Here is a 12899-nt window from a genome sequence, read left to right as displayed (position 1 = left end):
GGCCACTGGAGCTGCAGTTGCATGTGAGGGTGCAGCACCTTATCTACAAATAGCTGTTCTTCCACAACCATAAGTGAACATGGGTTCTGTTGGCTGCACAGCTCCCGTCGATGCCTCCTGTAGGCTCAGATGTTGGAATACGCGATTCTCCGGTTGATGGGACTATTTGAGTAGGTTAAGGAAGTGTGGTCCCACTGGAGGAGGAATGTCACTGGGGACAGGCTTCAGAATGTCAAAGCAACGTTTGCAGTTTCCTGCTGCTGCCTGATCTAAACTCTCAGCTTTTGTTTCTGCTGCCTCCCCTCTGCCACGATGGACTCTTGTTCCTCTGGGACAATAAGCCTGAATTAATTCAGAGTTCTCTAAATTGCCTTTGTCATGGTGTTTTCTCACAGAAAGAGAAAAGTTACTAATACAGTTCCGTCAGAGCAGGCTTGCTGCCCAAGGCCAGGTTGGAGGCAGGCAGGGCAAGCAATGGATAGCAATCCAGCCCCTCTACTAAGTAAGTCAACATGGAGAGAAGTGGGCAAGGCACTGAGGGGTCTGGAGTTTCTGTGTTTAGCGTGATAGATTCCCATCTTGCCTAGAAGTGAGGTTAGGAGGTGTAGAGAAACTTGCCTGGTGCTGTTGAGGGTAGACTTGGGCTTTAACTCCAAGTGCCTCTCATGAGTAAGCACTGCTTGGTAGACCTCCAGAGAGGGTGACGCCAGAGAGGGTGACAGGAGTTTTCTTGTGGAAATTAGGGGAGGGTATCCCAGAAAAGACATTTGAAGTGGATCTCGAAGAAAAGGATTTGTGAAATGTGGAATGAGGGAAAGAGTGTTCTAGAGAACAGGTCAGGTGAAGGGAGAGGAGCCTGGTGTTCAGAAGCCTGTAGGAGCTCAGGACAACCTCCATGCCTGCTTACAAGAACACCCGCTCCCAGCTGCTCAGGAAGCTGAGGCAGGGGATCAAAGTCCAGAGTCCCCAAAAGCAGGTGGCTGAGGATATATAACTCAGTGGTAGAGTATTTGCTTAGCATAAGCCAGGCCCTGGGTTTGATCCCTTGGTCACTTCGCCTTTCCTGCACGGTCAGAGAGCTCCCACACCATGGCCTGTGTCGTGACCCAGGAAGTAGGTGACATGTTGATCATTACTGAAGCCTGAATCAATCGACAGTGGGCAAAACCACAAAACACGCTGTGCTGTCACCATCTGACCTGCACATCTCCTTCAGTGGGCATCTGCTAGGGTCCGTGCTAGCCAAGGAAAACCAGAAAGTCTGCCCTGTTGGTGAAAGGACCACATGGCCGGGAAAATAACCCTGAGTTTTTGCCAAAGCCAGTGGCATTTACAGAAATCACAGGAGGGAGCCTCTTGGCCGGGCACATCCCCCTCTTGGTCCTCCAAACACCAGTCTTCACCCAGGCTGCTGTCCTCCCCAGCAAAAGACATTAAGCAGAGCTTTGAGCGCGGCTCGTGTAACAGAGGCTTGCCTGGTATTCTCTAGTCCCTGGATCCTCAGTACCCTTAACTACAAAAGGGGCAGAAAAAAAAAGAGTGGGAGACATTGTCTTGAATTGAGTCTAACCCAGAAGTGGTTAGATCAACCAGTTAGATCATTGTCATGTCATCTTTGTCAACTGTGACCAATACTGTATAAGGCCCTAACAGCACTGGTGTTCTGGTGTGTGTGTGTGTGCGTGTGTGTGTGTGTGTGTGTGTGTGTGTGTGTGTGAGAGAGAGAGAGAGAGAGAGAGAGAGAGAGAGAGAGAGAGAGAGACTGATTTCTCCTGAGGAGTAAAGAAAACATGTAGACTGTTGGCATCCATTGAAGGGACATTTCTGACGGGTGTGCCTGAGTTTTCTTTCCTTTTCTTTCTTCCTCCTTTTCTTGTGACCCATGGAAAGAGTTATGAGTCGTTATCAGTTCACTATAACTCTGTCACGGAGGCCTCCTTTCCCCTCATCTCTTTGAAACACACTAGTGTGCTAGCGCCCAGCAGGGCACAAAGCCCCAGCATTAATTGATGAGGACAGGAAACTCCGCCGCAGTAATCTCGACTCTGAGACGTTGACCCCGGCCCTGGGACTGGGAATTCTGAAATGTCATCTCCGCAGCTGTAGTTATGATTGCTTCATGTCACACTGACCTTCCGTGTTTACGATTTTTAACAACTGTCTGGGAAAGAAAAAGTCTAGTGACATCTGTTGAGAGTTTAATTGTGAGTGTAAAAAAATCATTAAAGGACCAGTCAAGAGTTTTCATACTGTTTAAATACCACAGCGGCCATTAGGCGCTGGAACTCCGGCGACAGAACTGATTTAGTCCTAGGCGCTGCGGGAGAGAACCGGGTGATTTAAATAAAACCGGAGAGCAAGGCGAGAAGGGAAAGCGGAGGAGGGAGGAGGCGCAAGAAGCAGGAGGGTGGCATCTTAGTTAGCTGCGGGAAGTGTCGCTCCGGGAGTGGGACTGCGAAAGCTTTCCCGGCTCTCCGTGCCCTCGGCTGCGCACTGAGGGGATCGCTTGGGCGCTTGGCTCTAAGAGGCGTGACTTTGCGCTCCGCTCATCCGCCACTTTTGTTCCCGGAGCCCGATCGCGGGGGGCCGAACGCAATGCGCACGCGCGGGTGGGGCGGGGCGGGGCGGGCGGCGGGTTCCCGGCACCGCCCCCTGCCGCCCCGGCCCGCTCCATCCGGGCACTGCCGAATTAGCATCGTGCCGAGGCACAACTTTGCCGCGGCCCCAGCGAGATCCAGGCGCGCGCGCCGGAGGAAATATAGTCCCTGCCGGCCGTAAGCCGGCGCGGGCGGCAGCAGGGCGCGCGCTGGGGGACTGCGCGGGGCTCCCGGCGCCGGGAAGCCATGCGCCGGGCGGCGCAGGCAGCCCGGGCACCCGGCGCAACTTAGCGGCAGCCGGAAGAGTTGGGCGCCAGCTCGCCTTTCTTCCCTCTCGACAGTCTCCTTTCCTATCGGCGCTGCAGGAGGGGACTCTTGTCTCCCAGTGCCCGGGACGCCGGATCCAAGCTCTCCAGGTCTGGTTCCCGCCGAGCTGCACAACTTCCTGCGAGCTCCGGCCAAAGTGAGCGCAAAGTACTGCCCAAGTTGCAGCGATGGAGCTGCAAAGCCGGTCCGAGGCGCTCGCAGTGGAACTCGCGCGCCACCAGGTAGGTGGTCTGGGAGCCTGGGCCAAGGAGCAGTAGTGGCCTGGGAAGTGGAAGCTGGAGGGACCCAAGCTCCATATCTAACTCTTGGCCTCAGGGGTGCTAGAAGCGGGCCCCTTCCTGGAGCATGTCCCGGGGCTGGGATGGAACCCTTGGGTTTCCTTCTGCTCCTCGCTTCCGTACGATCCAGCACTGTTTGTAGATCCAGGGCTCGTGGGACCCCAGCGTGGCGTCTTCTTTGCCACTGCCCCATTTGCACTACTCGGGCACCCGGAAAGGGGACCCTCCTAGAGCTGCCCAGGGAATAGGGTGCACGGACAGGCCAGTTCCTAGCCTCCTGCTCCGGGCCCGGCACCGACCCTCACTGTTAGCAAAAGTAGTTTGGCGATTGTGACTCGGGCGAGAGGGGGCCGGTGCCCGAGCGGTATAGCGGCGTGCGCGTGTGTGTGTTGGGGAGATTAGGACGCGACTTGAATATTTATGAGCTTTGCTCGACACGGACTCGCCGTGTTTACTTGGCTCTTTGTTCGTCCCCCCTCCCCCGGCACACACTCTTACACTCATTCGCACCCGCACCCCGGCCTGCAAACTTGCACGGCTCGGGGCGCGCCGCCGGGTGGCCTCGGCCCCCGCCCCGCCCCGGGAGCTGCCCCAATGAGGCGGCAGCCACAGGTAAGCTGCTCCGCGCGACATGGCACGGTGGCCCGTGGGAGGGAAGCGGCCCCGGAAAGTTGAGGCGCGCTGCGGTTGGCCTGGCCCGCCGGGCATTGGGTGGTGGGGATGCGGGGCTCGCCTGCTCGCCCCTCCGGGAGGCCAGGCTGAGCCCGCTCCTCTGTGTCTCCGTAGAACGGCGACCTCAAGAAGCAGCTCCACGAAAGGCAGCCACGGATCGCAGCGCTCAGCGACAAACAAGTAAGGAGGGGGCCTATCCCCCACAGGGGTCCGGGGTCCAGGGAGGGTCGCCGGGCACTTTGGCAGCACCCTAAAAAGTGCCTTCGCGGTCGCCGCACGCTCCGACTCCCGTGGGGTTATGGCTGCAGTCCTCAAAGTTACTGTCCTCCCGTTCTTGATAGAAAGAGCTGATTTGTGGTGGCTGAGGGGAGCGCGAGGCTCCGGCGGCCGGCCAAAGATCTGCGCCGTACCTCCGAGGCGCCGGCTGCCCGGCGTCCATCTTGAGCGGTGGACATGTTTTGGGAACGTGGACATTCCCCGGCTTCGATATCCCCTGATCCCTGCTGCGGTGGGAGGGGGACACAAGGGGGCGGCAATTCAGGCCTGCACCCCAAACTCCTTGGAAGCCATTTCCGTGTGCGCTGCCGACCCGGTTTGGTGATCCTTCTAGCCGGCCCCTTCCCGGCCATCCCGCCGGCCTCACTTTTTATTCTCGGAACCTGACGCCAGCTCCCGGGGAACAAAAGAAAGGCGCCCCCGGGACCCCCCAGTTCTGCCCTAACTTGAGTGTCTATGCCTGGAAGGGGATGTGGGGACCCGCGAGGAGCTCCAACCATGGGGGTGCGCGCCCGCCGCCCCCACGGCGAAGAAAAGTTGTCCATTGTGAGTTAGTTGAGCTGAGCTCAGCGCTCCGGGTTTCAGCACCACGAACAGATGCCGCCGCCAGAGCCCGGCCGCCTGCGCGCCCCCGAGCCCCTCCCCCTCTGCGCGCGCTCCCGCCCCTGCGCGCCGCCGGCTGAGAACTTTGAGCCGTACAGCCAATGGGGCACCCGGGTCTCCGTGGCGGCGGGCGGGGGCGCGCCCCACCCTCCCCCCAACCCCCCGCGCGCCGCCCGGGCCCAGGCATAGCTCTCGCTTCCTTCGGAATGTCGCCGCCAGCCCGGGACTCGGGCGGCTCGAGGACCCCGGGCCCGGCTGACTTCCCTCTCCCAACCCATGGGTTCCCCCCCACTCCCCAGTGGCCCGGAGCTCGCAGTTGCCCGGGAGGATGCTTCGGCTCGCAGGCCGGTGCTCCAGGTCGAGTCTTTAAAGTTGCAAAGTGGTGGGAGGGGGCGCGCAAGAGCAGAGGGGATGCCGTGCTGGACCGTAGGCTGGGGAGTCAGGCATTTGCCCCTTTCTGTCGGAGCCCGCCCCCCACCCCAACTCCCGGGCTGCGCGCCCCCGTCCGAGAGTGGAAGCTTCCATTCCCGCCGGAGGGGGGCCTGCGCGCGGCCCCGGCGAAGTCGGGGAGTTCGCGGGGGGAGGGGACCCAGGCCCGGCATTACCATTTTGATTGCTTCGATGCCATTTTTGGAGGGGGAGGGGTTGGAAGACCCTTCTCCGTAGAGCACAAAGATGTTTAATCACTGTGTAGAATCAAACCAGATAACTTAAAAAAAAAAAAAAACCCAACAAACTAACAAATCTGGAACAGTGTGGTAGCCTGGGTAAAATGCGAAGTTGTGGAGTCTTAGGTTCCGAGTAGAAGATTTAAAAGGGAAAAACCAATGCTAGGTGCCTCTCTCCCGCAACAATGTCTCTTTATGTGTGCGCTTCGTGCCAGTAGTTTCACTATCTGGAGTAGGTTTTTCGGAGCTTATGTGCGATCGTTTCTTCTGGATTGTGGCAACTATTTCAGGGCTTTAAATTTTTTATGATAGTAAATGAGTTGCTATTTATTATCCCGTATGCCAGGCTACAAAGGAAATCTTTGAAAATCCTGTTTGAAGGTAGATGCCGCCGCTGCGGGGGAAGGAGCCCCCCAACCCCCAGGATGCCTTTGCCTTTAAATTTGAACTCGGGAGTATTGCCTGCAAAGGAACAGTGCCTCCATCTTTTTGTGTGAGTGCTTTAAAAGAAAGAAAGGAAGCCAGAAAACTTTTGTTCTCTGGCCTTTTAAAAATGTTTCTCGTTTAGATGCCTAAAAATAACGTTTGGTAGGCAGCCAGGGTTTGGCCTGGCCATCGGAACTTGTATTTGTGACGGCAAGTCTGCTTTTCTGTTTCTCTTTGTGGCCTTTATATAACAAGGGCTCATAAAAGAGGGAGAGGAGGGGGCCCGAGGCCGGGTTCAGCATGCTAATAGAGTTGCCTGTCTCTCCCACGCTGGCTGAGGCGGGCTCTCAGAGTTCACCTATGGGATGAGCTGGTGGTTTTAACTGTCTGTGCTTCCTGGGGGACTTCAGTGGTGATTGGCAGCTTGACTGGGGCCGGATGGATTTACAAGGTCAGAGACTACTCAGTTTTGCACGGGCAGCCCAAAACTTGCCCTGGAGAAGTTAGTTGCAGTGCAGGAGTGAGGGTGAGAAATGTTATAAGTCAGATGTAGTATAGTATATATTTTAGTTCGAGGAAGAATTTAAAGGTACAATCTCTCTATAGAGTTATTGGGGGGGGTTGTAGCCTTTCCACCCCCCCCCCCAGGTGTTTTCCTGTGCTGCCCCTTGGAGTAAGGAAGAATTTAAAGGTACAATCTTTCTATAGAGTTATTGGAGGGTAGGGGTGGGGAATTGTAGCTTTTCCACCCCTCCCCCAAGTGTTTTCCTGTGCTGCCACCCCCCTTGGAATATGAAATAAAAAGGTTAAATTTCAATTTGAAGTTCACAGGAAAGTGAAGAGAACAGTTGGCCTGTTAACTTCCTCTGTTAGATAAATAGTTGCAGTAAGGTAACTCTGAAACTATACAGTTTGCCAACTTCCTCTGTTCGATACACAGTAGCAGTAGGGTAACTCCAACAGACAGTGCCTACCTGTAATTGCCCTTGGCACTGGGATATTATGTTTTTCTTTTCAGTCACTTTAAGAAATAGAGACATAATGAAAGGACTCCTAAAAGTGGCTTGGTCAGAGGAAGGAGGAGAAATTCTGTGTATAGTTTTCCTCCCATCATGGGGGGGGCGGGTGCAGGGTCTTGTGGTTGAATAAAAGTTTCCGTTACATACCTTGTGTTTTGCACGGGGAGTTTATATCTCCCCACAAAAGAAGGGAGGTGTGAAGGTGGGCTGGTGACCCCAAATAACAAGCAGCCTGCCAGGCAGGCTTTGGACCTGGGGTAGAAAGGACTTAAGCCATGCTGTGTGAAGCCTCTATTAGCTGCCTCAGTGGTTTTACTCTGAGAATTCACAACACATGCTGAGATGCAGTAGCATTTTAATCTGCATTGTCAAGCAAGAAGCACTTTGTGTAAATAATAGGCGAGTCATAAATGCCGGAGCCTCTTCCCCCTCCTCTGGAGTTCTGCACAGCCTTAAAGCGTATCTTGGCCTCACCTGCCCTGACCTGCAATCCAGAAGGAGTCTAGTGAGCAGGGGCTCTGTCTGAATGCTGCTGCAGCTCTTGTGGTATGGCCGGGGAGACCCCGAAGATGAACTTGGAGACTGGGAGACAAATACCTGATCTATCGATTTTATGGACTCTGGATTCTGAGGGGCTGTTCTCAGATGTAGCAATAAAAATCTGTCTTTTTGAAAGGGATTATGTATCAGGTGCTCACAGGCCCTGAATCATGCCTTCAGTAGGATTCACTCTCTAGGTCAGACACCAGAGTGCTCAACACCGGAATCTGTGTGCTTGTTTATCCTGAGTGCACCTGCCCTAACACTGTCTGCTGAAAGGCTCTTTTGTTTTCTGAGCTTTTTGCTCTAGAAAAGTAAACTTCAGTCTTCTTCCCAAGCAAGAGTGAGGGTGCATGTTGAAACAGAATGGCTACACATTAACGAGAAGGCACGGGTGAGAAAGGCTCTGTGTTTTATTTTGCAAGAAACTGCTTGCGGCAAATGCTTGGACCCATGCTTCCGCCTGAGCCCGCGTTGAGTGGGACCTGATCTGCTTTCTCCTACTCTCCACCACCCTGGACCTGATCAGTGCTGTCCTCTCCTGGAAGAGTTCAAAAGCCCTTTCTGCCTATGTGTCTTGGGGATACAAGTCCCTTATCACCCATAGGAAGTTTGACGATCTTCCTACATCACTGTCTCCAGACCATGGCTACCATCCATTTGAGAGCATTCATCACCTGGAAGCCAGGCTCTACCTTCTCCCTAGGCCTGGGTCACTTGTGCTTTCTGTCTGCGGGTAACGTGTTTTGGAACTTCCTGCAAAGCTGGAACTATGTGGTGCTTTGTATTTGAATAACCTGTGAGTGGAGACAGTACGCTTCGCATAACTGTTCACCTGTTGGTGGATATGTGATTGTGCCTACCTTTTAGCAGGAATCTGTCCAGCCCTCCTTATTATGTTATTCATCGTACTGATTTGCATGGGCAATGATCAGGGGCCCCAAACCTTCAGTGGTCTGTTGTTGCTCCTGAATGGAACTCTAGGGTGCCCCCTGCTGTTCGTTCCTCAATGGGGTTGTTCACACCTCCAACTTGTGCACTTGACAGAAGACATTTTGGTTGCTCCTTAGCAGTTTTCCTGTCTTCTGAGCGCATCTCTGCCTATGAGGAGGGCTGGGTGTCTGCTGTCTTCATCTTGCATGGTTTTCTTTGTTAGGATGTAAGCTCCTCTATAGGGAGGGAGCATTTTCCTACGTTTGTTCTCAGGGTAAGGAGAAAATAGGGATTAGCATTGATGAACTGATGCTTCCAGGGTGAACAGACACTGAATGGTGGATTTTCAAAGTACGTCTTAGAAGTGAGTGGGCCGAGAAAAGAGGGAGACCCAGGAAACCTGACAGGGTCGGGTGTGGATGGCTGAGTTTCTAGGAACTTCCGGTCGTTCTGTGAGTTTGAAGCTGGGCAACCTGGCTGTCGCCTCAGAACTCAGAGGTGGCCAGGCGGGGCTGGAGGACTGAGGAAACCTTGCACGTAGGAAGTAAGGTTTGAGGTAGGCTTCCTGGCAGTTAAACCCCAGGGAGGAGTAGGGTTACAGGTGGTTGGGAGCTGCTCAACGCAGGGCTGAAATCTGAGCCTAGGCCCTTCGGAAGATCGGCAAGTGCTCTTAATTGCTGAGCCAGCTCTTCAGCCCCTCCCCACCCCACTCCATGTGTTGTATGTGTATGATACACTCATACACTCGTGACAATGCCTGTTGAGCCCCGATGGGGACATTAGATATCCTGAAGCTGGAGTTACAGGGAATGTGGATGCCTAGGTGAACCCAGGCCCTCAGGAAGAGCAGCAAACACTCCTAACTGCTGAGCCAGCTCTCCAGCCCCATGGATCTTGGAGACCAGGAAAATAACTGTCATTCTCATGCTCTGAAGTGGCATTTCAAGGATAAAGGATAATTTCCACTTTTAATATTTTTTGAGATAGGATTTAACTATATAGCCATGACTGACTTCAAACTTTCAAACTCCCTGAACATACCCCACCCCCCCAAACCCACCCCACCCCCGCCTCTCCAAGCAGTTTAAAAGTCACCTTCTAACTCTTACTTCCCCATCCTGCCTTAGGGGCCCTACCAGTGTGAGTCCTGGGGCATGTTCGGCTGCCTGTCCTGGGTAGGTATATGTAGACAGACAGACAGGCAGACAGGCAGATACACACACACACACACAGTGTAGATAAATGCCTTTCTCTGTTCCTATTCCTCATAGGCCTCTGCTGGAAACACTCCAGTTAATCAATCACACAGGTATGTAAAGGGCTCCTGCCCAATGCCTGGGTTGTGGAGGACTTCTGTGTGGTCTCTACCGACAACTGTTCTCATACAGCTGGGAAGGTAGACGTGTCTACCCGATCCTCAAGGCACAGTGAAGCTTTGCCTCGAGTCACTTAGTTCTTGGCAGCTGAAGAAGCAGTAAGCACTCTCGGGCTCAGGGGCAGCTCCTAGGCTGTGAATTTGCACTGGCAGAGAAGGGAGTGACTGCGGGTACATACACATGGCCTTGTGGTACTGAATGTGCCGAAAGAGGCAGGCACAGTGTGGTGCTTTGGATATGCTTGGCCTAGGGAGTGGCACTAGTAGGAGGCGTGATCTTGTTGGAGTAGGTGTGTCACTGTGGGCGTGGGCTTAAGACCCTCACCCTAGCTGCCTGGAAGTCAGTCTTCCACTAGCAGCCTTCAGATGAAGATGTAGAACTCTCAGCTCCTCCTGCACCATGCATGCCTGCCTAGATGCTGCCATGCTCCCAAACTGATGGTAATGGACTGGACCTCTGAACCTGCAAGCCAGCCCAATGAAATGTTGTCCTTATAAGAGTTGCCTAGGTCATGGTGTCTGTTCACAGCAGTAAAACCCTATCTAAGACACATAGGGACTCTCAGCAAACACCTTCCTACCACCTGGTTCTCAGGGTGTTTGGGTCTTGGGTCAGGCTGGGCTGGCCAGTCTTCTCCACTGAATAGATAAGAGAAGGGAGCCTTCCTAAGGTCAGATGATAAGGTCTCTCAGCGAATGGGATTGTCCGTTCTGTTTGCCTGTGGCATCTGCTTGCTCTCTGGGGTGGTGGTGGGGATGTTCAGCATTGTCAGGTATGACAAGATGTACAGAACCTTACCTCACTCCCCAAATCCTCAGGTGCTGGGGCCCTGCTCTGGTCAGGCCACCTTGGGTAAGCCATTCTGCCCTTTTGCATTTGTTTGCCTTCTGTAGTGTGAGCAGGGATGAGACACCGACCACAGCCCCATCCAGGCCTTCTGGAGGAAGTGAGGCAGTGGCTGGGAAAGTTTCACGGAAGCCCCAAAGTCAAGGAAAACTTTGAGTGAGTGGCATTGCTGCTTTTAGATTTGTGCTTGGACAGGTCTCCTGAACAGACCCAGCAGGTCTACAGACTGCTCACAGGAAGTGTGCTGTAGCCGTTTCTGTGGGAGGTGTCATGCACTCGCCACCCCTGGGACCGGTTGATGCCCGTGACTGCTGATGGTGGCATCCTTTTCAACTGGTCCAGAGAGTTCACTTTGATATTTTGCCTCTCAAAGCACCTGCTGTCAGTACTGTGCGCATGATTTCAATTAGGTCTGAATTTTTTTCAATGAGATGATGCTGATAATAACTTTGGTAATCCCTCGATGCCTCATTAGAGCTTCTGGCTATGAGGTTCACCCTGTGGTGGAGCAGGTTCTCTGTCTGATGCCTTTGTCTCTTTGGGAACAGAATCGCAGGCTCTCCATCTTTGTATTGCACTTGTGTGAGTGAGCTGGTACTCTGCTTGGAAGTGTTAGCACTGGTTCTCAGGTCCCGTCTTTGGCAGTGGGGCTCCTGTCACCTGTGGGGAGGGCTCCAGAGGCCTCTTAGGGTGTGTGCTGGCCCATCTGGCTCTCCCCTACAGAGAGACCTCTCAGAAGGCCCCCACTTGCCTTTAAGAGGCCCGTAACAAAGGTCTGTGTCGGGTTTTCAGCTTAAGCAGACCTGAACAGTAAATCAGCTACAGCCTTGGAGTCCTGGCCTTTTCCAGTCAGCGGTCCCTACTTTGGAGGCTTGTGTCCCTCAACAAGAAAGAGGGAAAGCAACACCTTGCTGCCAGTTAAGACCGCAGCATACAGGGCAAGTGGTTCATGAAGTGGTTTGACTGAGGCAACAGATGATTAAATGAGATGCTGCAGAAGCTCTGGGAGTTGGCATCTTTATTTTTACCAGCATTGTCAGATCTACACCTTGCCTTTGGACACCTACATCTCAGAGCCCCTTCCATCTCCCATTCCTCCTCTCTCATCCCTTACCTAGACCTCTGAGGAAGGACTGCTGGTAATTGTAGTTTTATTTGGGAGTAGACCATTGGGGTGGGGTGAGTGGAATGAGGAGGTCGCATAGTAAGTGGAGATGCTCTGGGTGTTGGCTAGGTGGTTTTGTGTGTGTCTGTGTCTGTCTGTCTGTCTGTCTGTCTGTCTCTCTCTCTCTCTCTCTCTCTCTCTGTGTGTGTGTGTGTGTGTATGTGTGTGTGTGTGTGTGTGTGTGTGTGTGTGTTGAGCCTGCAGAGAAATTCAGGTCAGAGCAAATGGAGATCGTGGATTGGGTACAATTTCCCACCAGTCAGAGACTATTCTGGTGGTCATGGTAGGACTTTTCCAAAGATATGGAAAGTCCTAAAATTTTCAAGGAGTCTGTGCAGATTTTCTCTCTGTTCTGTCCCCTTGTTCTGCCTAGTCCCAGGTTGGGAACATGTGGCAGATCAGGTCAGGAGGTCCAGCGAGTGGGACTAGAGTGGACACAACCTGGACCTGTGGATGAGCCCCTGCACCTGCCTGCCACCATACCCAACCCTGTGTTTGTGCAACCCTGGCCTGAGCCTCTCTCTGCAGGGCTTGGGTTTTTCTTTTTGATGACAGCGGACATTCTGTTCTGCTTTAAGGTGGACTAATTCTTCTAATTTTGAAATGGCCTCTATTCTCTAAAGGTACAAGTGTACTTCCTTAAGAGTGTTTCCTTGTGGGTATCATTGTGGGGTAGTGTCTCCAATGTGGGAGAAGCTGCTGCTACAGCTTCTTTTTGGCAGCTTCCTTCTGGTTCCTTCTGAAGGCCAATAAATAACAGGCGTCCCTGACTCTCAACTGGGCTGCACTTTGGGGGGATGGAGCTTGGCTCTTGTCCTCTTAATGACAAGGAAATGATGAAGCCACAGGGATTTTTTTCTAGGGCAGGGCATCCAGGAAGAAGTCAAACCCTCAGTCTGAAGAAGCAGCTGACTTTGGTCCTAAGGTTGGGTCTCAGTTATTCGTTCATGAGGGTAGTGTCCTATGTGGTAGGCCTGATGCCCAGCCTGCAGCAGGGCAGTTGAGTGGAGGAACTGTTCTCACTGTTGCTTTATTAACATAATTGCAAGGGACAGAAAGCTTTAGAACATAGACACAAAAGATTTTTTGGTTGGACAGAAACCTCAGTTGCTTTTTCCTTTCCCTTTCTTTCTTTCTTTCTTTCTTTCTTTCTTTCTTTCTTTCTTTCTTTCT

The 12899-nt window shown here is 53.1% G+C and overlaps 1 protein-coding gene across 1 annotated transcript in view; it reads left to right on the top strand.

Annotated features, from left to right (window-relative positions):
- The first annotated feature begins 2689 nt into the window (after positions 1-2689).
- The window catches only part of Phf21b (PHD finger protein 21B), a 71297-nt gene continuing 61087 nt past the window's right edge, over positions 2690-12899 (top strand). Inside the window, exons 1-2 of the mRNA XM_052160200.1 lie at positions 2690-3145; positions 3989-4054. Of these exons, the coding sequence (XP_052016160.1) occupies positions 3092-3145; positions 3989-4054 (120 nt within the window). The 5' untranslated portion in view covers positions 2690-3091. The remainder of the gene's footprint in view (positions 3146-3988; positions 4055-12899) is intronic.

The sequence above is a fragment of the Apodemus sylvaticus genome, chromosome 17, assembly GCF_947179515.1.
Source record: "Apodemus sylvaticus chromosome 17, mApoSyl1.1, whole genome shotgun sequence".
Lineage (NCBI taxonomy): Eukaryota > Metazoa > Chordata > Mammalia > Rodentia > Muridae > Apodemus > Apodemus sylvaticus.
Note: the sequence above shows the minus strand (reverse complement) of the source record. Positions and strands in the feature narration are given on the sequence as shown.